General features: G+C 40.3%; 1 protein-coding gene across 1 annotated transcript in view; it reads right to left on the reverse strand.

Moving 5' to 3' along the window:
- MEGF10 (multiple EGF like domains 10) overlaps positions 1-26,437 on the reverse strand; it is an 85,609-nt gene that overhangs the window by 14,964 nt on the left and 44,208 nt on the right. The window contains exons 9-16 of the mRNA XM_005529439.3: positions 25,365-25,577; positions 19,904-20,078; positions 18,971-19,091; positions 16,382-16,545; positions 13,434-13,536; positions 4,087-4,233; positions 1,895-2,029; positions 1,414-1,542 (exon numbers count right to left, since the gene is read on the reverse strand). Of these exons, the coding sequence (XP_005529496.1) occupies positions 1,414-1,542; positions 1,895-2,029; positions 4,087-4,233; positions 13,434-13,536; positions 16,382-16,545; positions 18,971-19,091; positions 19,904-20,078; positions 25,365-25,577 (1,187 nt within the window). The remainder of the gene's footprint in view (positions 1-1,413; positions 1,543-1,894; positions 2,030-4,086; positions 4,234-13,433; positions 13,537-16,381; positions 16,546-18,970; positions 19,092-19,903; positions 20,079-25,364; positions 25,578-26,437) is intronic.

Here is a 26,437-nt window from a genome sequence, read left to right on the forward strand (position 1 = left end):
CGTAATGATTCACGTATAAGTGGGATGTAATTTTCAAAAGCATCACCTTTTCCCTCAGAATTTCAGTTCATTAAAAATTATATTATGATGAATTGAAAAAGAAAAAGGCATTAAGTTTGGGGTTTTTTGTTGCTTTCACTTCAGTTGTGCCTTGTAATTATTTTTTATTATTGTTTTTTGTTTGAAATTAGTGGTCAGCTAAGAAGGGATGTAAATCACATACAGGCAAAAGGTTAGAAGTTTAAAAAAGGTCGCTGGTTCTGAAAGAAATTAATGGAATCATTATTTTCCATGTGAACGAAAGGCCTTTATACAAAGCAAATAAACTTCCTCTGTTATGGTCCGTGAGCACAGCCTCAATAAACACTTCCATTCATATTGCTGGCACCATTTTCTTGATATTGATTCAGTGAGTAAGTCCGTCCTCCTCCTAAATACCCCTATTCTCCAACTCTCCCAACTACCTACTTATTTTACTGTAAAAACAGGGACCTTTGTAGCCACTGGCTTCCACAGGAATGGGCCCAAGATTTATTTTGGTATCATACTGGGCTGTGCATGCTAATCACTTCACAGGATTTAGCCAGGAAAGTTGTTTTTTTCGGGTTCTTTTCCCAAACTGACCAGATGTTACCCTGCACTTGTGCCTGTTAACCTGGGCCAGTCAAACCATAAATGATATAAACCAATGAGCCATGTTATTAAAAAATGCACTTCACTGGAAACCCCAGCACAATGCCTGACATTTCAGGGTATGGTGCAGCTTCACACAAGTGGGCTGACTGAAATTTTGGCACATGTGTGTTTCAGACTGTGTAGATTTTAGCACCTTATGGGATTGGATATGCTTCTCGTGAGAGTTTTCCTTAAAACAATTCTTTCCTCTAATTAGTAAGTTGCATATACCCATCCAGGCATATGGGGAGTGACTATTTAATGAAATTACTTTACAAAAAGTAGTAAAATTAGGGCCTTCCCTTCTCCTTTTTAAGTCAGTAACGAAGAGTCCAATGAGTTCAGCACACTAAGACAATCCTCACTGAGTGAGGCAGAATCACACTAAAACTGTCTATCTGTGAAAACACTTAAAAAAGGAAGAAAGAGGAAAATCCATCACAGAGTTACAAGCACTTAAAAAAAAGGGCATAGTGGAAAATTTCTTAACAAAATGTTTGAATGCTTAGTGAGAACAAGGATGGTTGTGCAGCCAGAGCACTAACCCTGTCTGATAAAATTTCTTTGTTCTTGGCCTGGCCAGGGAAGTTTAGGATCTCTCCATGATTTACCATGAAGTCCTAATTTCTGACTTAAGACAGTGTTTCTTTACAAAAAAAAAAAAAAAAGGTATTTGAAATAGCTGGACCCTGATTCTTTGTTCTAAAATTAAAGGGAAAAAAAAGAGCTGGTACTTACGCTGAGAGCAGTCACTACCAATCCATCCAGGGTAGCACTGGCAGGATCTATCAATTGGATTACAAGTCCCATTATTGGTGCAGGTGCATATTCCAGCACAGTTCTTCCCAAACCTGCCACTGGGACATACTGAGAAGGCATTGTCAGAATTAGAACTCCTTAGTGATCAGAACAAGATTTAATTTTCTTCATTTCAGGAGAAAACAACCAATATTTTGATCGAGAGAAGGCATTGCTTAGTACAAGGATAAAGTGAGGTATTATAAATTATGGTGAGTACCATATCCACATTCACTACACAAATAATGCAATTGAGAGTACAGAGGGTTTCATACTGAAGGATGACACAGCCTAAGATTCCAAGTTTATAAACTGAACATTCCAGAACAGAAAATATCTTTGGCCTCACAGCTCCCAAGTGATGGAAATCATTCCAGCACTTGGCGAGCGCATCCCATGGCGTCTTTCTGGCCAGCTGTACCTTCATTGCAGAGGGCTCCTGTGAATCCAGGCAGGCAGTCACACAGGCCAGTGATGTGGTGGCAGGGGCCACTGCTGTGCACGCACTGGGGGCAGGTCTGGCTGCAGCGGTGTCCGTAGAAGCCCGGCGAGCAGACTGGAACCAGAGGGGACACACTGTCACTGCTGCTGCCCTGCCATCATCCTGGCTCGGAGCTGGCTCTGCTCTCCAAGCCCAGTGGTGGTCCCTGTTATTTGTACAGCTCAGTGATTTACACTCCCAAAACAAGATCTGCTCCTTCTCCTCAAGGATTTGGTGTATTTTGGTTCATCACGACTCTGTTGACATTCCACTACATGTCAAGCCACCCTGAACTTGGATAATGTTTGGAATGCATATGTTCTTTATTTGGCTAAACAAGGACATCTTTTGAAGCACATCTGAAGTAACAGAGAGAATAGTTTTATCTCTAGAGAAGCAAGGTCATCTTAGACCTTGATTCCTGATGTGTTTCCTAACTTGGAATTCAAACAGCCATAACTTCACTGGATAAAAAGCACAGATGTTTTCCAATCAATCTTTCTTTTACATGGTACAGAGTCAGTCTAACTTTGAGAGAACCTGAGACCAGAAATACAGAGCTTACCAGTTAATTGTGATGCTAAAAGCACAAGTTCTCTAAAAGAAAAAGAAAAAAAAAGGGGAGGAAACAAAGGCTGTTTCTCCTTCTTTGTTGATCTAATCCCTTTTGGCATTTATTTCCTGATAAACTAGAATATTAGGTAACAGATCAAGAGAAATACCTGAACAGCTGCAATTAGCACTGATAAAACTACCTTGGAATCTTTCCAATATTTCAATTTCATTCAAGATTCAGAATTTTAATTACACACTTGATACAAGTTATATGGCCAGGTTCTCTCCAGAGAGATTAACTTCTCCGAGTGAAACAGTGCCAAAAGGTCTTCCTGTTTACTGAAAAGGCAGTTTCTGACCAGGATCCAAATTTTACATATGACCTTTGTCTTCCCAGCCTGCAGACCGTGCCTCAGAGGGGCACTGGACTAGGAACCTCTTGTCCAGGTTACAGGCACATTTCCAAAACACAGGGGAACATTTTTACATGGCTGGGTTACACTTTGGATGCGCTGATTGACTGCAGGGTCCTCAGAGATTAGATAGTGAGAATAATTACTGCTCACAGTCAGGAATGCTCAAGGAATACTAATGCCACACTGATGAGGGATTTAGCAGTGCCATGTCACAGCCTTCAGCTTGAAATTTTGCCATTCCTGGACTGAGAGAACTTCCCCTTCCTCTGGTTCTCCTTCTCCCTCACAGTCACCATTCCAGGTCATCTCTTCTGCCTTTTAAGCCTCTCTTGGAAGAGCCAGGACCTTCTTGGCTTTTCCTTAAGCCACCTGCTCCTGGATCCTGTTTCTGGGAGACCTGCTCTGGAAACGGGGCTCCCCTCCAGTTCCAGACAACTCACATTTCTCTTCCCTGAACACCTTTCCCTCACAGCTTCAGTGACTCAAACTGAAGACAGCTGGACTGCTGGCAAACGGTGACAGGTCTTGGGAGGGCACACTTACTATTTACCTCCCTGATTCTGGCATGATTTTCCTCAATTCATCCCTATCTCTCTTCGTGCAATTTGTATTTTACCCAGACAAGTTTTTCAAAAGGAAGCAGGGGTACATTTGACATCCTCTGTGAGGCCTGATCCCACTGACTGTTCTTACAAAACAAGTGTTAAAACCCCAAGTATTGACTAAGCTAATGATCCCAAGCAGACTCTAGGGAAGGCTTTTAGTTTCTGGAACTCAAGTATGTTTTATTTACCTGTATTACAGACTCAACGCTCATCAGTCAGGTTTGGAAATGCTTTAGAATGGAATCCCCTACAACACTTCTTGGAAAGTCATGTTCATAACAGTGCCACAGGACAGACAGTGAATAAAAGGAATAAATAGTGAATAAAAGGAATTCTGTACCATAACCAGAAGAGCACTACTAGATGGAAACATTTGTTCATTGCAGGTAACCCCTTTTTTTCCTGAATATTTATGTGTTTTGTCAAAATGTCCAATCAAGGAGTGTTTCCTGGTCTTTCACACTGCAACTAGCAAAGCATAATGATGATTTATGACACGTTTTCCAAGCAACTGAGGGAGAAACGGAGATTTGAAAAGAATTTATGTTGTCCTTACTTCTCTGGCAAGTGGTGCCTCTGTATCCTGGTGCACACTCACAGATCCCATCATCTGGAGAGCAGGATGCTCCATTTTTGCAGTAACAAGGCAAGGAGCAGTTTGGGCCCCACTGTCCCTCAGCACACACACTGTCACAGTGAATACCTGCAACCACAAACAAACAAAACATCTGTGAAGAGCTCTTGTGCACAGTTAGGTTAAACCTTTGCTTCTCAGAGGGCTGAATCTTTATCCTCAGATAAACACACCCTATTTATCAAAACACCACCAGCATCAGGAAAGTACAAGAAGATAATCTTGCATCTCTGTTCCTGCCTTCCCCAGAACAGTGGATTTCCCTGATATTCCAGTTTTGATGAGAGGTACATAAGTGGCTTTTGCTTCCTCCACAATGGATGTTTCAAAACAGCGGAAGATTTTTGGTTTCGGATTTTATGTTTGGGAAAGGCACGACAGAAGGTATTGCAGGAACTTTTCTCTCTCAGAATTCTTCGTGTCTGACATAATTTGAGTATAATAATGGGGTGCAGGACATGGAATGATTTCTAATTAGTGGTGAGCTGATTACTGCTCAGCCTTGCACCGAATGGAAAAATGTAGTGCACACAAAGGGTTTCCAAACACGCCATGTGAGCATTCCAAAATGCTTAGCTGCCACAGTGTTAAGGATACTGCTCAGTCACAGCTTTGCTTAACCTGCTTTGGTATAAAATTGATTGTAAAATGGCCACAACCTGAATCTCTACACATAGATCATAATACAAACCACCCATTACAATCATCCAGTCACTGTTTGTTTGCTGGGTTTGTTTGTTTGTCTGCCTGTCATTTTCCTTCACGTTGCAGCAACATTAAATATAATTTTTCTGCTTTTTAAGAAGCACTGTGCATGTTAAATGCCAGCAGGCACCCCCATGGAACTCAGACTGTATTGTGTCTGCAGCACTTTGCATTAACAACCAAGTTTTATTGTAATGCCTCTACTGAATGAACCAAAAGTGGACTGGATCCAACCACAAGCATGTCTTGCTTTGTAAGTATTTCCAGCAAAATATGCCACAGGTTCAATGGCTGCCAGAGTCCTAAAAAAAGCAAAACAGTTTTACATGTGACAAGGGGAAAAAAAAAAAAAATCAACTTTGAATGCCAAAACCTACTGCTTGTAAAAATCCTGAAAAATAATTACATGGTTTGCTGATAGATCAGACTAAGAGGTGATTCCTCAACACCCCCCAGCATGTGCCCTGCAAAGCTGCCCATATCTAAAGACCAACTCTCTAATTAGAGGAAAGGTGTAACTCCAGACTCCTGAACTGTTTTTCTCTGCAGGACAATCAACAGATGGAAGAATCAAATATGTGTTTCAACAGATTGCACCAACCTCTGCCAGCAAGACAGAAGAATACTTGACTTTAAAAATCCAGATACTGACAGACAGTACACAGGCCACCTCAAAGCCCTGACTGCACAATGATCATTAGTACTGACCTAAAACAAACCTATTGTCAGAAAATGAAAGGCTACTTACATCACTGCTTTTTCTCTTTCTGCCTGCCTAGACAATGTCACTCTCCTGTCTCCATCTACATTTGAGAGGCAGTGCTGACTTGTTTCTCAGCAGTCTAGTTCAGCCTTTTCATTACCTCATTTATGGATAAGCAAATTAAAGAGAGGGGTTTGACTTTGAGAGATGCTGGTGCACATGAGCAGCATGACACCACTGCATTTTAATTCATTTTTTCCCCCAGAAACAGGGCCACTTCTTCCAGCTGCTGCTTCGCCTTGCGTTCCCAGTCTTGAGAATTTGGGTGTGTGAGACTGTGAGAACCCTGAGAGCATCTCAGGGCTGAGCCCTGTGTCCATGTGAGGGTTATGTGCCGTATCACACATAGCTGCACCCTGCCGCAGAAAAGACATTTTTCACAGCCTCAATGGGTGTCAGCAGTGCTCAGTGTATAATGGTCACTATTAACAAGCCACTGGTTGCCAAGAGCTACCAAAGTGCATTATCTGAGATTATGTAGACCAGTGGCATACAATAACACCAGGCTCAATTATACTGCCTTGATCTGTGCACAGAGGATGCTTTATGACAGCAGAGTGTCCGAGGGTGATGCGGGATGGGGAAGACAATGGGTCCCACGCTGCACAGAGCCATGGGGCTTAGAACAGCCAGCAAATACCACTAAAAATGAAAAAAAGGGGGCAAAAAAAAGGCTCCTTCAGTACACATGAGGGAACATCATCCCTTAGGGAAACTGAAAAAAACCTGCCTTTTACTTCTCACTTTCACCCCTTACGAGGAGGTGAAGAATGGCATCACTCTACTTAGCAAATGAACAGTGTACACTCAGTGCCACTGAGTAACAATGATGACAACATAACACACTGCAAGACTGCTGAACATGATTCTGTTTCACTGTAATTTCATTATATTCACTCTTGATCATAGGGAAAATCAGTATCACTCCTCTGAGTGTAAAGAACCAATGTAGCAGGGTAGAAATAATTTAGTTATTTACTGCATCTCTACTTATTAAAACAATTTTCAGTCTCACTGTTCATTTTGTTAAGTCCACAAGGCACTTAACAAGTTGAGTTTCATGTCTTACAGTTGTAAAAACCAAATGTGTATTTTTGAGAAAGAACAGGTTAGAAATACTTAAGGGATTACAAAAAGGTCAAAAAACTTATTTCCAGAGTGATGTTTTTTTATGAAATTTCATCAAAGAAAGCTGTGCTTTAATAGAAAAGCCAGAAATTATTCAGCAAAAAGAAGCATTTTTACTAGAATCTTGCAAATCAAGATTGGACTCAGCTTTTACAGCAGTGTTACCAACCGGTTTATGACTGCCACAGTTTCATGCAAGCACTAATCTCTTACACAAAATAAAATTGTTTTTATTAAGTTTTCATGTTGGTTTGGATGCTGATAAGGATATCTGCAAGAAAATGTTTTTGCCAGAGCTATGGACAAAGAGCTCTTTGATGGCCTTCACAAGTTGCTAGGCAATAGCTGAATGCTCATGATAAACTTCAGCTAAGCTGCTCTGAAGAAATGCTCGTGCATTTAATGCCCAGTGCTTTATGCTGGGGGCCTCACATCCAAATCAGCATTCCCCCAGCATTTGTAATTGCATGAATGAAGTGAAGAATTCTTTAGGGATACCACTCCTTCTGCCCATGCTAGCAGAGTATTTGCACACTCCCTATGCTGTATTTTTAAGTTGAGACACAGTGATCCACCCAAGTCAGATCAACAAAGAGCTGATTTGTTTTAGTATTTGAAGGGGGGGTGGAAAAAAAAAGATTACCAATTATTTATTACTATCTTCCCAGGCAAATTTACTGTTGGAATAAGCTGTTTTCCAGCTTATTATGTTTACATTGGTTCTGATAAAAGGTTATCCAAACCTTAAGAATATTTTTTTTTTTGGTAAATAAGTTTTTTTTTGGTAAAGAACATGTATTTGCTGTGCAATTTATATGTTAACACACATGGAACCTTCCAGTAGAACCCCTCAGCATTAAAACCTATTTATATACTGGTGTACTTCCCATGTGTCAGTGCAGAATTGGATACATAGCAGCCTAGACTAAAGACAGAATAAGACCTTCAAAACCTGGAGGAATTTTGGTGTCATTAAAGCTAATGACACTTTCCCATTATGGTCCAAGAGCTCACCCTTCCTATTTGAGAAAACCTAACACTTCTATTCAAGGCAGCTGCAACTTCTGATGGAGAGAATTACTTTCCTAATTTCTCTGTCAAATAATGGATGGGCAGCCCAAAGGAAAGGAGGTGGTGAAAAATATCACAGGCACTATTTTTAAGTACCTTCAATGTCTTTGAGAGAGGAAGGTACCTTGCTCCGCTGCTGAAGGTAGCTAGAGGAATTAATTACAGCGTCCCAAACTGAGGAGCTAATGAGAGGATCAGAGATTTTTCTGCTGAAGCAGATTTTAGCTGCTTCACTGCAGCAGTAGGAGAGGCTGCAAGTTTTGGTAGGAAGTTAGCTAGAAAAGACTGTCAACAAGGACATCTGAGTTTGAAGGCAAACATCCTTATCTGCAAATTTTAGTAGCAGAATGCCTTTTGAGGTATTTCTAGTATCCTTCTGAAGGCCATGATCTCACTACATACTGTAGTATCCACTCCAGAGGTGCTCTTCTTTTTATCTGTCAATCTCTAGGCAGCAAGAAATAACACTTCTCCCTTTTTTTAACTTCTTGGTAGGCAGAAAACAGATAAACTTAATCACTGATTTAAAGCTATTTTTTTTTAAAAAAGGGTGGCATTTTTTCCACAAAAAGATCCGCCACAGTGCAGAGAGAACAGACATACAGACACAGCCAAATTCAGATGCAAAATGGAGCCAAACCTCTTATTGGAGGATTCCTCTTCCCAAGTTTGAAAAGCAGATTTATCATTTATCATGAGAGAGTGCTCAGGTATCATTTCATTCTGCAGCTCACTGAGTGTTCCTCCCAGTGCGGCCTCATCCTTCAGGAGGCCAGGGGAAACTGGTGGCAGTGGAGGGAAAACCACGTTTTTACAAGAGAATCTTGGCTTGGGTGCACTGGTTCTACAGCAGCAGCGCTCATTTTTGCCCTAAAGATGAACAAGACCCATGACAGAACTTTTCCAATTCTGTTTTTTTTCATTTTGTAGGAGGAAGGAAGGTGCATACTCATGGAAAGCTGAGGGTCAAGGCAGAGCTGCAGCTTCCCAGCCGACCTGAGTGTCAGATGGCAGACCTCCCCTTTATAATCCAGCAACAAATGTGCCTCTCAGAAATACTGTCAGAGGCACATGGAAGGACACAGGAACAACACATCTGGTGATGGGTGAGCTGAGTAATGCCAGCAGGTGTCCAGCACAGAAAAAGTCACCAACACCCCTCCTGCTGCAGCCTGTGGGTGAACGCCGTGCCTGCTGGTGAAATGTGGGCTGGTATTACTGCATCTGTCTTTTCCACAAACCACTGCCATTGTTTTGGTACAGATAGCAGACTAGTGGCATTTCATAATCCCTGGCATCACATAGCCTTCAAATCGATTTTGAGAGTAACAAATGTCACCCTGACGTGACATCTCCTCGCAAATGCAAAGGTAGGGCGGAGCTGCGCCAGTGGAAGCAGAGCAGTGATGTTTTTGATCAGGGACACCCACATCGCTGCAATTACACTGTCTGGAGGGGAAAAAAAGGCTTTTGCCATCTTCATTAATTAATTAATCATATTGCTTTTAATTTAATTGCTTTTAATTATAATTTAATTGATTAATGCTTTAATGCGAAACCTCGGTTTGCGAGAATATGAACTCCCTAATATTTCAGGAAATTTGGGAGAAATTTGTTTTGACAGCTGCTTGCACAACAGGTAAGAAACTAAAATGGTGCTGGCTGGTTTGCTTGTTGAGAGAAGTGTTAGGATGTACCTCTTTAATGGAAGTTAACCCCAAGTTTTGGTAAAATTTAATGGAAGAATTATCATTACCTATCAGGAGAGTATATTTTCTGTGTGTCCCTGCTGTTTTCTATTTGAAAAGTTCTCACTCTTTTCCACTCTCTGGCTACAGAGAAATGAAAAAGAATTTTCCCTCCAAAAAGAAGTTATTTATAAGATACAGTGAAAATGTCAAGGGAAGAGGGAGTTTGGGGCAGACATCATCCTCTGTGTGGGCGGATGTTTCTCATTTGTGCCATCCTGTCATGTGGCTCCTGGAACGTGATGGGATGGTGAGACTGCCAGGAAAAAAACATCACCCTTAACTCTTCCTTCCCTACACGGAATCGAGCTGCTGCACAGGGAAAGCATGATGCAAACTGCGGAAAAGCACAGGATTTCTAACAGGGGTCCTGTAAACCTAAGTCGCTTTTGTTTAGGATGTAACAGAATGAAACATTCTTTTCATTTCATTTGGGTTACATTTGGATGTAACCCAAATGAAAACCAGCAACCCCAAATAAAAACCTAATTACAGGTTATTTTAACTATTTCTTGAGTCTTGGAACACAACAGTCAAAAACTGAACTTTTACTCCTAAGCAGAACCTAAGAAGGAAAAGAGATCACCCCGGGAATGCGCAAAAATGAACTTAAAAGCTACTTAACTAAACTAAACCTTAGAGCATCTCCTTGTTGAGCCAGTGGGGAGCTACAGCTCTGCCTGGAGGCTGAGGCCAGGCCCTCATGCCCACGTCAGCAGCTCAGAGCTCCCTCACACCCCGAGGTCACTGATCCACCCTCCCCAGCCTTGTGGGACAACTGTGTCACTCCTTCATTTGCTTCTGAAAAGTTATATAAACTCTTCCCTCTGATGAAATTCCCTGGGGGAAGTGCAGATAGCTGTTCTGTTCAGAGGGCTGAGGAAAATGCTGCTTTTCAAGTACCTTCTTGGAAAATGTGTGTTGTTTTGATGGCATCAAAACATTTTGGGAAGTTCACCTTAGCGTCATGGATTTATTTGTGCTTAAAACCAAAAAACACTGACAAGTTCAGATTTTTAAGCTTCCTCAAAATGTATTTATTTTTAACACTACATTCCCAGTGGTTTTAAGCTAAATCCTTCATTTGGGTTGAATAAGCATTAAATTGATCCAAAATCTTGTTTTTCAACTAGGTAGGTAATACTACCCACCCAAAATTATTATGAAAAACTAGTATGAAATATGGTTACTTTCACAAATCCAACACCAAGATAAAAAAAAAAAAAAGCTAAGCCACTCTAACACAGTTTCTTTCATTTCAGAAGCTCCTGTATTTTCCACATTTCCTCCACCTGCTTCTCCACTCAACTCTATGCAAAGCCTTCCTCCTTAATCCTACAATCTACTGCTATTCCTGCAATGCACTGTTACAGCACAGCTATTTGAGAGCCCTTTCCTGAAGTATTCCCTCCTATTTTTTTTTTTAATCATTCCAAATATAAGCATCTGCACAAAGCCTGGATTCCTCACTGGGTATTGCTCTGACATGCAAAGTGTGGGAGGAGGATTTTTCCAGACACGGAGTATAAAGTCAGCTATGCTGTGGATGTTGTAAAGTGTGTCTAGACATCACCAACATGTCAAAACTAGTCTGTCACACACATGCTGCTCTGATGACATCACCCAGGGATGGGGGGCTCCATTTGATCAATAATTAGGCCTGAAGTCTCTTTCTTGTGAAGTCTTTTTCCTTTCTGAGAAAGAAGGCAAAGTAAGATTTCACTACACAAAATTACTACATTATGTCTTTGTCTTATTATATAACGTATATTACTGATATATTATCCTCTCCCATACCTGAGTCCAAGCACAGTCAAGTTTTGTGCTGCATTTGAAGCCTCTGTCACACCCTGGGTTAGTTGTATCACAGTGACCAGGTAGTTTTTATAACCTATTATAAAAACTGCTGCTAGATTTTTAATCTGGCCTTTCAAAACTGCCTGTTTTTACCTGGATCTACTCATTAACACAACTTTTGACCCTGATTGTCTATCTCAATTTTAGAAGACTCACAAGATGTGAGCTTCAAGCTGTGCCTTTAGGATTTGTGACCAGCTCTGCCTACCTGCACTGTTAAGATCAGCAACTGTTCACAGGTTTTTATGGTGGGTATTCTTTGATTAATAAATTTAGTAATTTATGAGATCACATTTTCAGCAGATTCAAATGTAAGTTTGTGGAAATGTGTCCAAACACACACAATTACCTTAAAACTACCTGAAAGTTAAGGACATTAACATCTTAACAGAATAAATACAAAGTAATGTCAGGAAAAATAGCAATAGCTGATATAAGGCTAATAGTATTTTTGGTAATTCACTCAGGTAGCTATGTTTTGCACTTCTGAGTGGCTGAGGGCAAGTACCACTTCAGGCTGTGGGAAGAGAATTGAACCAAGAAAGTCCTGCCCCAGTTAGGTGAGTGCTGGCTCCTGAAGCTCCTCTCACTCACACTGAGAGTGAATGGTGAGACAGGCCTTCTCAAAGAGCTAATGAACAGAAAAAATGAGTAAATAATAGGTTGGTCTCCCAGGGCAAAGCAGGAGCTGTTCCTGCCTGTGTATCTGTAATCCCTAGAGATTTCCACCTCCTACCCATAATAATCACAAAAGTCATGTTCATCTGAACAGAAAGTAGAAAAACAGCAGGTAAGCTGTAATCAGCTACAGTTAATCAACCTGAATTATAGACACTGAGTATTATGTACTTCAAACAAGATGCTGGCAATCCATCCACAGAGCTAGGAAGAGCATAATAAAGGTTTGGGGAAAAAAATCAACAGTAAGACTGTATCTATCTGAGGAGATTATAAGCTCACCTCCACCTACTTTGTCAAAAAGCACCACAGAAAAAGGAAAACAATTCTACCATCAACCTTCAAGTCACTTAGGCTAAACATCAGTTTATACAAGAGTGGAAGATGTCTTGAAATCACAAAGGAAACACAAATCACTGATTTTCAGAGCACAAACATGCTTTGCTCATTTGAGGTTTGTTTTTCATGCTGACTCCTCATGATTAAGTGGAAGGAGCCCACACAGACAGGTGATGTGAGATCTGACCCTTTCAGCACTGCAGCATCACAGTGAGGCAGTAAGTCTGGAACACTCCAAGAAGGGGAAAACTTACAGTGTTAATTAAACCTTACTGAAGATCAAAGAGCTCTTCCTAAGAAATTCTTGTGAGACTTTAAACTCCCTCCTGGAGATAAAGGGAACATTTCATGACAGCTGCCCTTCTGCACAGTTCCACCAGGTTTTCAATAAATCTTGCTCTCCACCAGCAAGAGGGGGCAGCAACAGTGCCAAACACAAATTCTGGTGAATGGTTTGACTGACATAAGTTCTTAAAATCAAACTGTAAGGGGAAAAAAAAAAAAAGAATTTTCACATAGGACAAAAGATGTGCAGAGAAACTTAAAGAAGGTTGAGACACTGAAATGGCAGCACGGTTTGTCACAGTCTGCATGGCTGTCTTGGTTTGAGACGAGTCAGGAGGCTGACAAGTTAGGGCAATGGTTCATCCTCTTCTTGGCTGCCTGAATGAAGCTTCCTGAGCTCCTGGACATGGATGCTTTACCCCAGAACAACCTTGGATAGCTCCAGTTGATCACCACTTCTGTAAGGAATTGTGTAGTGGAGGTGCCCAAGCCTGAATGTTTCCCTTTCCATTCCCAGTTTTCTGCAGATCCCACACTGCACAAAGCTTTCCCACCCGTGAGTCACAGGAGGGACTCAGCAGCCAGAGAACGGGGCCCTTTCCCCTTCCAACCTCACAAACTCTTCCTTTGCCCACAAAACCGAGTCCCACTGATGGGGAAACTGTGTTTGTGCTTCCCAAGGGCGTCTCCTGTACCTGACCATCCCGGGAGGCAGCGGCAGTAGCCCGTGGCGGGGTGGCACCCATCCGCGTGGCTGCAGTCACAGCGCTCAGCGCAGTCCAGGCCGTAGGTACCGTCCTGTGGCAACGAAATAAAACACAACAACCCAGAGATGATGGCAGCTGGGAGTTAGAGGAGAGAAAAGTTGTGGTCAGCCCAGCCTGAAAAAGCAACCACAGATCTCTCCTGAATCTCCAGGCTGATGTTAATGTAAAACACTCGCGGCGTTTGGAACATGTCAGCATCCTACACTTTCGTTCTTTCATTAAAGAGGGGAAGATAAAGAATGAATTATGCTCTCTTGAAAAACACCAGACTAAAGCAATTAAGTCTCCTTTCTGCATCAAACCCTGAGATCTCTGCTTATGGGTCAAAATGGGTACCACACAGAGGCATAATTTTTAAGAAAATGAGTGAAAACCATTAAATTACAAGATACCTTCAGTGTGAGGTTCACTGCATAAATAACGCAAACAATCACTTTCTTTTGATTAGAAACATTTCTCTTTTGATTAAAAACATTTCTCTCTGCCCTACAACATATACTCCATCAAAGAGAGATAATCTTTGGCTGTTGGGACAGTGCACAAAACAAAATTTTTATTTTTACCTATGCAACATTTTTTGAACCAACAAGAGATTAAAGTTACAAGCTGAATCATCCTGTTGGTGTATTTCTTTTTTCATGGAAAACATCTAAACATCTGAATTTGCTTTTCACAGAAAATCAACCCAAGAAACTGAGAAGAGCAGATTCTTTACAATTTCCAAACAAGGAAAAGTATAACAGTACACTGATCTTGAATTAAAAGTGTCAGAACCAAATTTAAAAACTAACATGGAAAAAAGGCCACTATAATTTACTGTAATACTTCAGGGTTACCCACAGCAAAGGCAAAGAAGGGAAAAAAACATGTCCAGTTTAACCCCCCACCATTTACATTCAAGGCTAAAAAGTGGTGTCAGTTGCATTAAAAATCTATCATAATCATAATAAACCATAACCATGTATCAATAATCATAAACCTTAATAAAACCTGTATGAAAATTAATCTGCTGTTCTTTGATGTTCATGCATACATTCCAACCAAGTGCCACAGGATTTGGCTATTCAACTGCCAGTCTTCCAAGTCTAAAGCATAAGAAAATCTTACATTACTTTGGAGTAAGGAGCCTTTTGCTCATCTCAACAATACATTCTTATATGAAGAAAAAGAAAAGATTAAGCATTTCCTCTGCATACAATCAGATTTGGAATGAAAGGAAATCCTCAAATATGCTGCTGAAAAGCAGTATTTTTAGCCTGCTATGTACTTGGACTGAAGTCCAAACTGTAGTTCAAATCTTGAACAACAATCTGAGCAGTGATAATAATGTTCTTAAGTACAAATTGAAATACATTGATTTAAATAAAGTCTCTGCTCATATGTGAAAAACATTTCAGATAACTGGAAGTATTTGAATTATTTTTTTTTATAAATTGTTATATTTATTATTATTTGAATAAACAATTTCTGCTTATTCCCCCGCTCTGGAATTTTGAAGCAGAATTTGCATTTGAAATAGGTAAATGCTTATGGAGATGGTTTGATGCAGATGGAGAGAGGGAGAGGAAGACAGTGACCTTGGGCATGCTGAATTATCTGATACAAAAATGCTTTTAAGCTTTATTTTACTAAGTTTGGGATAGTAATGCAGCTGCTCTGAAACGATACATGTCTTTTTTAAATGTCAGTTTTGGAAGAGCAAAGGCAGCTTGGGAGGTCTCATCGCCCTCCAGAATCAGGCACTAAGTGGTAAACAAAGCTGTTTGAGAAAACAGAAGAATCAGTCTTCTGATGGAGATGCATTGTTGGAAACATTGCACAGGTGGTACTGATATCAGCCTTGCAGAATATATTACATTTCCTTTGCCACTTTACTCATTACAGGAGTGCTTAGTCTTAAAACCAAATGTAAACACCCAAAAAGTCACTCCTGAGTGTTCCTAGTGCAGTTCAGCAGAACAAATTCTCATTCAACACGAGGTGATTTCCAGTTTTCTGCTGCAGTTCAGCTACTCCCATTGCTCAGTAGAGCTTGTCCAAACTGAAAGAAGCTTAAATCAGATGTGGGAGGGGAATTTAAAAGGTTTGTGTTTACTTCAGGTGACTCCTTTGCAGTTACATCAAGCCAACAACCTGCTCTGCACTCGTACACTGCAAAAGTTAACAACTGACAGGGGAAAGGAGAAGAGCAGAAAGCAGTTTATTTTAATAATTAGTTTTGTTAAAAATTTCCCAGAAAATTGAAGTCCCTCACTGAAAACAGTGGACTCTGGGAAACCACATTTTTTTATAAAATATAAAATATTTGTCTTTTCTTTTTCTAGTGTTTGAAATATAATTGAAACTGAACAGTTACACAATAAAACAAATCCACTTGGAATTTTACTATTAAAAAACTTCTGAAATTACATATTTGAATTTATGTATTTTACTTCCCCAAAACTGCAGATTACAAGATGGAACAAAGCTGGTAAGGAGCATGCTATTGTTGTCACAATGATTTCTGATTTTCCAAAGTCTGGGAGAGAGTAGAAGTCAAAGCCCCAGCAGAAAAGCAAAGCCCTGTCATGGAACTGGGTGCTGAGAGTACATTCTCACATTTGACTGAGAAGGAGTGAAAATTCTTTATTCATACTCTAACACAGACATAAGAAAAAAAGTAATTTAAATGACATTATTTGGGGTGTATTTTTGGTATTTTTCTCTCAGTATTTATACTTGAAAGTAGCTGAACAGCAGCAGTTTGATAGCATTTGGTGAAGAAGTGTTAGGAGAATTGTTAGTGCCTGTCCCTGCACCCTGTTCTGTGCACTCTGAAGGGACTCATCCAATATTCTTCTACAAAACCTCAAAATTCAGTGGGATTATTAAACTACCTGGCAAGGGAGTTCACATTTCTCTCCCCTCCATCCTGGGGCACAGGTACAGGTTCCATCCAGAGCGTTGCAAGCCCCTCCATTAAGACACTGGCAGGTCAGGTTACAGCCCAGTCCCCACGTGCCACTGGGGCAATTTATGGAGCAATCCACACCATGCCAACCTGCCAAGAAAAAAAAGGGATTACAGCCAGAAATTAATCGGTTTTTTCCCCATTGCTCTCAGAGGATGCTTGCCTCTGCCTGCCATGGAGCATGTCTCTGAGATGGGCAATACTGGGGTAAAATTCACTGCAGGATTTATCAGCAGCTTCAGCTGAGGGCTTGTCCAGGTTGGAACAAAGGTGTTGAAGGGCACCTTGTAACATCTGTGCACAGCACACATCTGCAGGTGGGTGCCAACAAGCAAAAGAGACTGATTGAAGATCTGAAATGGAAATCGAGACATCTTCACTGAGAAGCTCTAAATTACATTGAGAGTGTTAAGGTGTAGCCTGGAAATAAATAGGAATATTTTCCCTAGGCTCAAGCTGTTGCTTTCATAATTGTTCCACCAGCATTCAACTCAGGCAGTCCTCTAATATGGTTTTAATAGGTATCTAACAAAAAAACAAACCAACAAAATCCCGTGAAAGTATTGCATAAATTGGATTCTTCAAGGAAATACAGAAGAGCTTTCAGAGGATTTCTGTACTTCTCTCCAAATACAAAAAGAAATGTAATGGAAAATAGTTCTAAAATGCAGCATTCACCACTGATCATGCCTGATAGCAATGGTTTGCAGACTGGATAGACTGGGATGTGAATAGATTTTTTAAAACGTGATCATCCATTGGATTCAAGAGGAACAATGTGAGGCAGTCAGTCACATATTACCACCACCAGTGACACAGGCCAAGTTTCTAATTTTGTACCTTGTTTACAGTAAGTGGAGGGTAAAAATAATTCTGCACTGAGACTGATCAATAGCCTATGCAAAACACATGCACAGAAATCAGGCTGCCTCGTGCTTCATTGATAACTTCAAATTTAGGGGTCATTTCAGGAAGAAATGTATTCTTTACAGTTTGGCCAGGAAATTGAGACACTTTCCCTCAACTGTCTTCCCAGGATTTATAATCTTCATTTGTTTACATGGCAAGTACCTATGCTCAGTTTCATTTTACTTTTTGCTGCCCTTTTTCATTGTAGTATGATTAAAACTGCATGAGATACAGGAAGATAGGATTCTGCATTGCCCAAGGAATATTTTTCTCCTCATGAACTAGCTGCTTTGCAGCATCTACCTGAACAAGGTTAAATGAGCCCCAGTTCTCTGGAAAGAGTAAAAGTTCCACATTTACTCCACAACTAATTTAACAGTGTCAGTCCCTGAAAAATTTAGTGACTATTTGTCTAGCAAATTCTGTTTAGATGGGATATTGGGAAGAAATTTTTCCCTGTGAGGGTTGGGAGGCCCTGGCACAGGGTGCCCAGAGCAGCTGTGGCTGCCCCTGGATCCCTGGAAGTGTCCAAGGCCAGGCTGGACACTGGGGCTTGGAGCCATCTGGGATAGTGGAAGGTGTCCCTGCCCATGGCAGAGGGAGGAACAAAAAACCTTTAAGGTCCCTTCCAACCCGAAGTGTTACCAAATCCTCCAAAGTCCTTGGTATAAATAAACCCCTCTAACACTGTTCTGTGTCAGCAAGTCAGGCATTAGTTTACTCCTGGTCAGGGTCTGTGTGTGTGGCTGACAAAATTCTGGCCTCCACACAGATGCAGACAAAAAACTTGCTCACCTATTTATACATTTTTAGCAAACAAAGAAATTATTATTCACTGGTTCTAAATGATGTAATTCTCTTTCATTACGTAGCATTCTATCCTCAATTGGTAATTGATTCCTCGCTTCTCAGGCTAATTAGTCTGTATTTTTTACACTTTTTCTTATCTTTTCCCCATGTAGGGAGTTTCCAACACACATATATGGAGTCTTTGTTATCTTGTTGTCTTCCTCATCTTCTGGTTTCTGCAAAATGTCTTTGTAGCCCATAAATTCTGCACTTCTTGTGTTCATTTTGAACAACACATCTCTCTCTCTCTCTCCCTCCCCCAGGCTTTGTTCACTGAGGCATATCAAAGTTAGCTAAGTAGAACTTGAAGTTTCAGTAACTTTTCCCAAGCTGTATTCCCACAATAGCTGCTTATGACAAACTTTGCTAAATTGTGGCTAAAAGTGATTCAAAACTAACACACTGCTTATATTGAACATACTGGCTATGATTAATTAAAATCAAATTATTAAGAGTAAATGAAAATCATTAATTAAAAAAAACAAAACAGAAAGTTACATAATTTCCAATTGTTCTGGGATTCTGTATGATTTTGATTAGGAATGCTGACATAAAATAAAGGGTACAACCCACAGACCTCCTGAGAGAGAAAAGAACATGCTTTCCTCCCTGAGAACATGTTTTCCTTGTTTTCACCTCCCAGAGCAGCAGAAACATCAAGTGTCTGTTTCTCATCAAGTTTCCTCTCCTCTACTTCAGAAACCCAATTTCATTTCACAGTTACAGAGAATTAAAATCAATCTGAGGAGACACTTACCTGCTTTGCAGGCACAAGAGCCATCCACAGGTGAACAGATGGCCCCGTTTTTGCAGCTGCACACGGAGGAGCAGTTCACCCCATATGTTCCAGGGAGACAAGGGGTACCACATGATGCACCCTGAATTATAAAAATAAAAATAAAGTCTAAAAACTATCTGAGGAGCCTCAGACAATACAACTGACTGAAGTGATACAAAAGCCAGAATTAATACAGCTCAGGCATGTCCTAGGCTGTCACTAAATTATCTTTAATTTAGGGGAGAGGGATACCTTCATGCTTTTGAAGTATTTTTAAGTCTTTTTAAGTATTAGTTTTCTATGATTTGTTGTGAGGGTTCAGGTCACAAAGCACCTGGTTAGATCAATGGGCAGTAATGAAGGAGATCTTTATGAAACCAAGACAATAAGAAAGCAGTTTAATGGTAAATTATGTGGGTATGTAAAGTACTTTTAAGAGCTAATTTGGCTGACGTTTTCAGTTATTACTTTTACAAGAACAGTCATACTGTAAAATGGTAGGTTAGCATCCAAAGCACATGTAACAGCAAATGTGTGTAAAAGTTGCAGAATAATCTGTCCTGAAGTATAAAAAGAATTGCTTTTGGCTGGAGTTTCTGGGGAAGGAGCTTGAGGAGCTGATGACTGAAACCTATCATTCCTCCCTTTACTTACACCTCAACAGCATGGCCTCATTCTTACCAACATCTTATAAAGCAAACAACTTCTCCTTCTAAAAATACCTTCATTTCAGCACTGAGAACCCACCAGAAATGTTGACTTTTCAGGGTCCAACAGCACAAGCAGCGCTACCCAAACACCCTCACTTTCCCTTTAACCGTGGCCGAGAAAGGACGGGGCGGCACCCTGAAGAATTTGTCGCACAACTGGGGCTGAAAAACTGTGAAACTGTGAAAGTGAGACCTCTTTTACCTTAAATCCAGGGGCACAGGTGCACCTCCCAGTGACGCTGTCGCAGTCAGCCCCGTTCTGGCAGCTGCAGATCTGCTGACACGACTCCCCGTAGAAGCCCGGAGAACACGTCTCGTTGCAGTACAGCCCAGACCAGCCTGGCTTGCAGGAGCATTCTCCAGACATGGGGTGACAGCTGCCACGGGTGGGGGATGAAAGGTTAACTCAGTAATTCAGGACTAAACATGCCATAAATATTATTTTCTCTCCACAAGACAAAAAAAAAAAAAAAAAAATAAAAAAAAAGGTGTTGCAGATGGGTTGCGTGAAGGGCCTTGTGTGAGACGATTTTACTTCCCAGAATGTGATTTGGTGTGTTTATATAAAAATATGTGCCAATTAAGACAGGAAATGGAACATGACACAGCATACAGACATTTTGGGAGGACATGGAAAGAAATGGAGGGCTATCATTCTTCTGTCTGTATTTGAACAGAAACCTTGCTGAAACACCTTTTTTACCATAAGACAGATATCTACGGATACAAATATTAAGAGGATGAAACCATTAAATTCCCCAGCATTTGTTGTTACATTCCCACTCTCTAACAGGATGATTTTCTTAACACTGCAGAAGCTCAGCAGCGAAACATGATCAAGAAAAACAGCATGGCACCATCCAACACAAAATAACAACACAGCAACCCATCAGCAGAGCAAGAGAACATTCTTCTCATTAAATTAGCTCGGAAGAGGACAACTGGAATCTTTCAGGGAATGGTACAAAACCATCAGCACTGGGCAGAAGCCAGCTATAGCATGAGAGCAGTGACCTTTTGGGGAGTATCTCCCCTCTCTGCTGGCCATACCTGGTGGCAGAGCAGCTGCCTCTGTACCTGGAACAGCAGTTTCATTGAAGGGCCACGCAGGCAGCTGCTGCCTCGTAACAAATGGACATCATCAGCTGTGCAAAGATATATAGGCTGGGAGAGGGGACACAATGGGGTGCTCTGTAGCCCTCTGGCAGACAAAGCATTTGCTTAATTCTCACCAAAGGAAAGCCTTGCTATCCAAATCCAGTGTATTTACAATGGGAAGACTGTTCAGAGATATTTGCCTCCCACTGATTGAAGTGAAGCTCCTTTAAGAGTGCTGGAAGGACAAGGAAAAAAAAAAAAGTCTTCCTCCAGACAAATTAAATGACCCATGACAAGAGCCTGGTTTTGCAAGACTTGCTGACTTTGTGTGGGGGTGTACTGGAAACTGAGTGTTTTTCTGACCATTTGAGAGTCTGAAAAAATACCTGCTGCACTTTTAGGTGCTGTAACATTACAAAAGCAATCTTTGAAAGAGCTGCAGTGTTACATGGGAACACAACATTGGCTGCAAGTGCTCTTGGATTTGAGGGCTGCTCTTGTCCAAGTAAGAGTTTAAAATTGCTGAAAACAACCATTGCTAATGAGGGAAGGCATGGACTGTGAAAGCTGGAATATCACCATGTATTCTGCTTTCTGCATATTTAATGCACACGCTATGGCACCATAAAAATTCATGGGTCTTCAGAATATTAAAATACCTTTGACAGTGTTGACACAAAGTGAGAAGAAAGGCCTTTTCATGCAGAAGTGGTTCAAAACTCATGAACAGCCCTGGTTATTTGTTACTTACGTGCACACCTGCCATGAAACAAGATGAAAGGAAACTATTCTCATATAAAACACAGGCAAAATTATGAAGACACATGATGCAGCAAGATAATCAGGTTTGTACCCTGCCCTAAATTCCTGTAGGACCCCAAGTTCTCATCAGTGGAAGAATGCAGAGCAGGGAAATTTAAAAAAAATAAAAATAAAAAATTAAAAAAAAATTAAAAAAATCCACAACTAGATAGTCAGGATAAGAACCAGAATATATTAATAACATAAATTCAGTAGCACTGGCACGTTTAAGACATGAATCCCAGCGTTCATGGGACAAATTCCTAAAAGATCCTGACTGGAAGTGTGGTTTGTTGTTGGGGTTTGTGGGGTTTTTTCCCCTTCCAGGAGAGGGGGAGCCCACATGCATGAGGAAGCACTGGATATGAGGCAGAGGCATTGATATTCTGTGCCCCCCAGTGAGTGTCACTGAGGCGTCCTTGCACACGTATTGACTGACGCCCAAATTAGTATTCCGTGATTTGTAATTAGATGTAGGAAGCCAAAGCACTTCTGGAGGTTTTTGATGGGTTCTCACGCAGTTATCTTAATTGGCAATAATGTTTAAATATTAAGGTAGGGAAATAAAGAGATGCTGAGAGATACTGGCATTATGTCCTCTTTTATTCCTGGTTGTCTATTCACACCTCCTGGAAATGCAACCCTACTCTGTACAGAGGCAAAAAAAATTATTTGTGGGTAGTGAATATTATGTATTTGAATGACCTAGATGAAAAGAATGATTTTTATATGCTTCATTTATGTGTTTTGCTTTTAAAATATCCAACCAAATTGTGCATCACCCTAAAAAATAAACATAATATGAATAAGAATAAAATCTCCATGAAAAGCTCTTGTATCTATGCATACAGGCCCATTAGAAAAATGGAAAATTAAAAGGCCCTAATCTTTACTTTAAAAATAGAGCCAAACTACATGGACAAATACATGAATTCCACCAATAAAACTGCAAGCAATCCTACACAGGTATCTCAGAAAGGGCATGAGACAAAAAAAAAAAAAAATCCCCACTAGTGCTCACATCATGAATAAATCTTAACTTGCAGCCTGAACTGCACCAAGGGTGCTGGTACAAGGCTTTTACCTGTTGCCGTCCTCTGGGCCCCTCAGACAGATTAAAATCTCTCAAGTGTAGCTATTTTTATGCTCTACAAAGCATTTAATAAAGGCTGCTGGTACAACCAAAAGCAAGGAAGGGCTTGCCTTTCATCTCCAGGAGCTGCCATCGACCAACAGCAGCAGCAAAATCCCTACAGCTTATCCTACCCAAAAATTCAAATAATGAATTATTGTCAAAGCTGTTTTGATGCCATCTTTTTGTCAATCATAAAAGTAATAAAAAACCAAAGAAGGAGCATTTTTCAGCAATGTAAGTGTAGAAGTATGTGAAGAAAACTACTAAAAACATAGTTGTATTCTGTAAGTTACATACATCTTCTTTAGAGCAGGATTTTTTAGAGCTAAGCATATTTTTAAAATTAACCTTTAGTTCATTTCTGTATTGATTAATACAAATAACCCAGAGCTCTAAGCCTACCAATAGCTCCTCTTTGAGGATATCTAAACCAGTGATCACACCCAGATGAAAAAAAGCTTTTATGGTATCAAGGGCCCCCAGAACAGAACCCCAGACCTACAGACACATGAAGTTTACTTGCAGAAGGAATTCCACCCCCTTCTTTTTCGTGCCCTGGTATTACTTTGCTGCTAAATGGATTAGTGCTGTGAAGTTCCTCAGGCTAGAGCCAGGCCAAGCAGTGTTTGTGGCAGGCAAGAGAGGGCTGAGGGTGTCCCCCGACATGATTTAAGAGTTGCCTCCTGGCTGACTGACATCAAGAGGTGAGGACAGCCAGACACAAATGGCTTCCAAAAAGATTCCCCAAAGCCTCAACTGTCCACAGGGAGTTTTATCTTCTTCTTCATTACCCTGATTCCTGCTATTTATGGTCTTGGTTACCTGCTGACCCAAGGGTAAGGAACTTACATGTATGTAAAATTCACTTGTGAAGCAATGAAGATATTTGTTTTTCTCACACATCACGATGCTCTGGCAAATATGTTCCAGCACCTTCAAGGTTGTTAAGTGCCTTTGGATTTGTCATTCAGGGGGGGAAATGTCCCAAAAAAACCAGACCAGTCAAATGCTGTTGTTTACCAATGTGAACATTTGTGATCTGATTTGACCACGAGCTGTCTCTTCCAGTGGTATAAATGAAGGAGCAGCTGTGTGGAACATGAATCAGAAGTAATCCCTGTAATATTAGAAATGGTATACAGTGCAATGCATTCCTGTCAAACCAGGCTGCTGCAATGGTCTGCAGACAGATTTTTCAGGGAAGTAGCTAACAATATTTCATAACACAATATTATTTAGTGTGCTTGCCTAGTTTGAGAGCTGGAGGGCCTTGCATTATAGTGCCATTTATTCCTGAACACACTGCCCAAATAATAAACTGGTTGATTTTACATCAAAAAAACTCTGTATTTTTTTCAAGGTATTTCAGGCAAATGGGATGAGCAGAAGCACAAGTACACAACTGTAAAAGTATATGACAGGAAGGGGGATAGAATTCAGTTTGTTATCACACAGTTTGTCAACAAAAGGTGTGTTGGACAACTCCAACAAACCACAAAGTAAGTTTTCACAGAGAATTAAGACAATAGCTATTTCCATTCACAGATTTAACATCACTGCTAAATTCTGGCTAAAGGATTTTATTTTGTCTATGAGAAAAAGTGCATGTTATATTAATGTACAGCAGCATTCTATGTGACACTCAATAATTCCTGTAAATTTCCCCCCACAGCTACTTTCAGCAGCAAAAGTCCTTGTCCAAGGTACTGTTAATAGTAATGCAATTAAGTGTAAGTGAATGCACAATGACCACAGTATCTAATCAGAAGAACTGTTTTGTAACAAGAGAAAGCTGTCCACAAGTGTTCTATAAATATACTGGCTTGCCTCAACTGACATCTGACATCCCTCCCTCACAGCTGAAACTCTGTCTCCAAATAACTAGTTTTTATCTTTTCATAACAATATGCCCAAATGCTGTCAAAATCCATAAAAACTCAAAAAAAAATAGGGCTCATTGCTTCCTGAGTAAGGAGAGATGTGTAAAAGCTAAGCTATTGGGAAAACTATTTCTCATTTGATTTCCAGGGATCAGATTTTACCTGCTCCTTTGAAAAAGCAGTTAAATGACAAAAAATGTACTTTTCAAACCCAGATTTACAATAGTTATGGGTTTTGAAATTCTGTACTGAAATAGTCACCCAGAGCAATTATTATATACAGAGAGAGACTGAGGGAGAGGAATGTCCAAGCTTCTCATGCCCAACTCAGAGGACTTCACACATCCATTGATTTCAATTCAGTTATTTCTCATCTGCAGTAAACCAGAATATGTGAGAGACAGCCCATGACTATATGCAGTGAACAACATAATGATTTATTCAGGTGGCAAACACAGATAAAGGTCATGTGCATATGATTTGTCTTAGTATTTATTTCATGGGTCAAAGACCAAACACAGCAGTGAACATTATGATCAAAATATGCTTGCAAGTAAAAACTAAAAGCATCTTTTGGGTTGGTGTTTTCTTTCTCACTGTGGCCATGGAACGTCAAATACAAGTCTGTAGCTGCTCCAGTTTGCATGAAAGTATTAGAGAAACCAGGAAATAACCCCTTTTCAGGTTACATTTGTATTTCTGTGTTTCACTTAGGAAAAACAAAGCAGGGCAGAGGGTGCAACGCCTACCTCCAGGTGTTGGGCATGTGGCAGGGACACTTCTTATCACACTTGAGGCCATAAATTCCCTCGGGGCAGAGCCTGGTTTCACAGTGCTGCCCGGTGTAGCCTGGCTCACAGAGGCAGGCACCATTGATGTGGTAGCACTTCCCACCGTTCTCACACTTGCAGGTCTCTGCACAACGCAGCCCGTAGCTCCCCACTGGGCACTCATCCTGGCACCTGTGAGGTAAAAAAAAAAAAACCCAAACAAACATCCCCAATCAACAATCAAAAAAATGGTTGTATTTCCCATAAATGACAGCTTATGGAGGTTTAAAGGAAATAGGGTTTATGAGGAATGTCTTCTGCTGGTCAGAGACGTCACTTAAGTAAGAGCAAAAATGTGTGTAAACCAGAAAAACCTTCAGGAGATCAAACCCCTTCTTTTCATCTGATTTTTCTGACAGATGAAAATGAAAATCAGTAAAGACTGGAGTTTAACCCACATGGGGAATGATTTTTGTTGCTGCTTAAGGAAAATATATCTTAAGAAAGAGAGTTCTTCACCAAACTTTTCCTCCTCTCATTCACAGTTTTAAGAAGATATACACTTTTGCCAACAGATTTATTTCTTTAAGTTTTTATAGATGGAACATGTTGTTTAACCTAAACATCAGTCTGTATCTTTAGCCTGACTACTAGAATACAAAATTTCAGTACCCTGCTTCTCAAATTTGCAAATCATTAACTAATGATTTTCTGGATAGTAATTTCATTTGGCTGTGTCTTAAGATTTTGATGTTTTCAGCTTTGTCTTTCCTGTGTTCTAGAAAGGAATTGTTAAATTCTGATTGCCAGTCAAGTTACAGACTGTTAAAAATACTAGTTGATAATATAACACACTATTAATGGGGTGGTTTTTTGTTTTGGGGTTTTTTCCACTGTTTTTCTTATAAATTTGTTTTATTGTTTTGGTTTGTTTTCAGGTATGACAAGTGGTTCATTACATGAGAATTTAAAAGACACATGATACAAGTCACTGCAAAATGTAACAGAAATTAGCAGAGCCCTCCAACTGAAGTAAAATGGGTAGACATGTT

Source organism: Pseudopodoces humilis, chromosome 4, assembly GCF_049639895.1.
Source record: "Pseudopodoces humilis isolate 2021_Gansu_Grassland_sample_001 chromosome 4, ASM4963989v1, whole genome shotgun sequence".
NCBI classification, from domain to species: Eukaryota; Metazoa; Chordata; class Aves; order Passeriformes; family Paridae; genus Pseudopodoces; species Pseudopodoces humilis.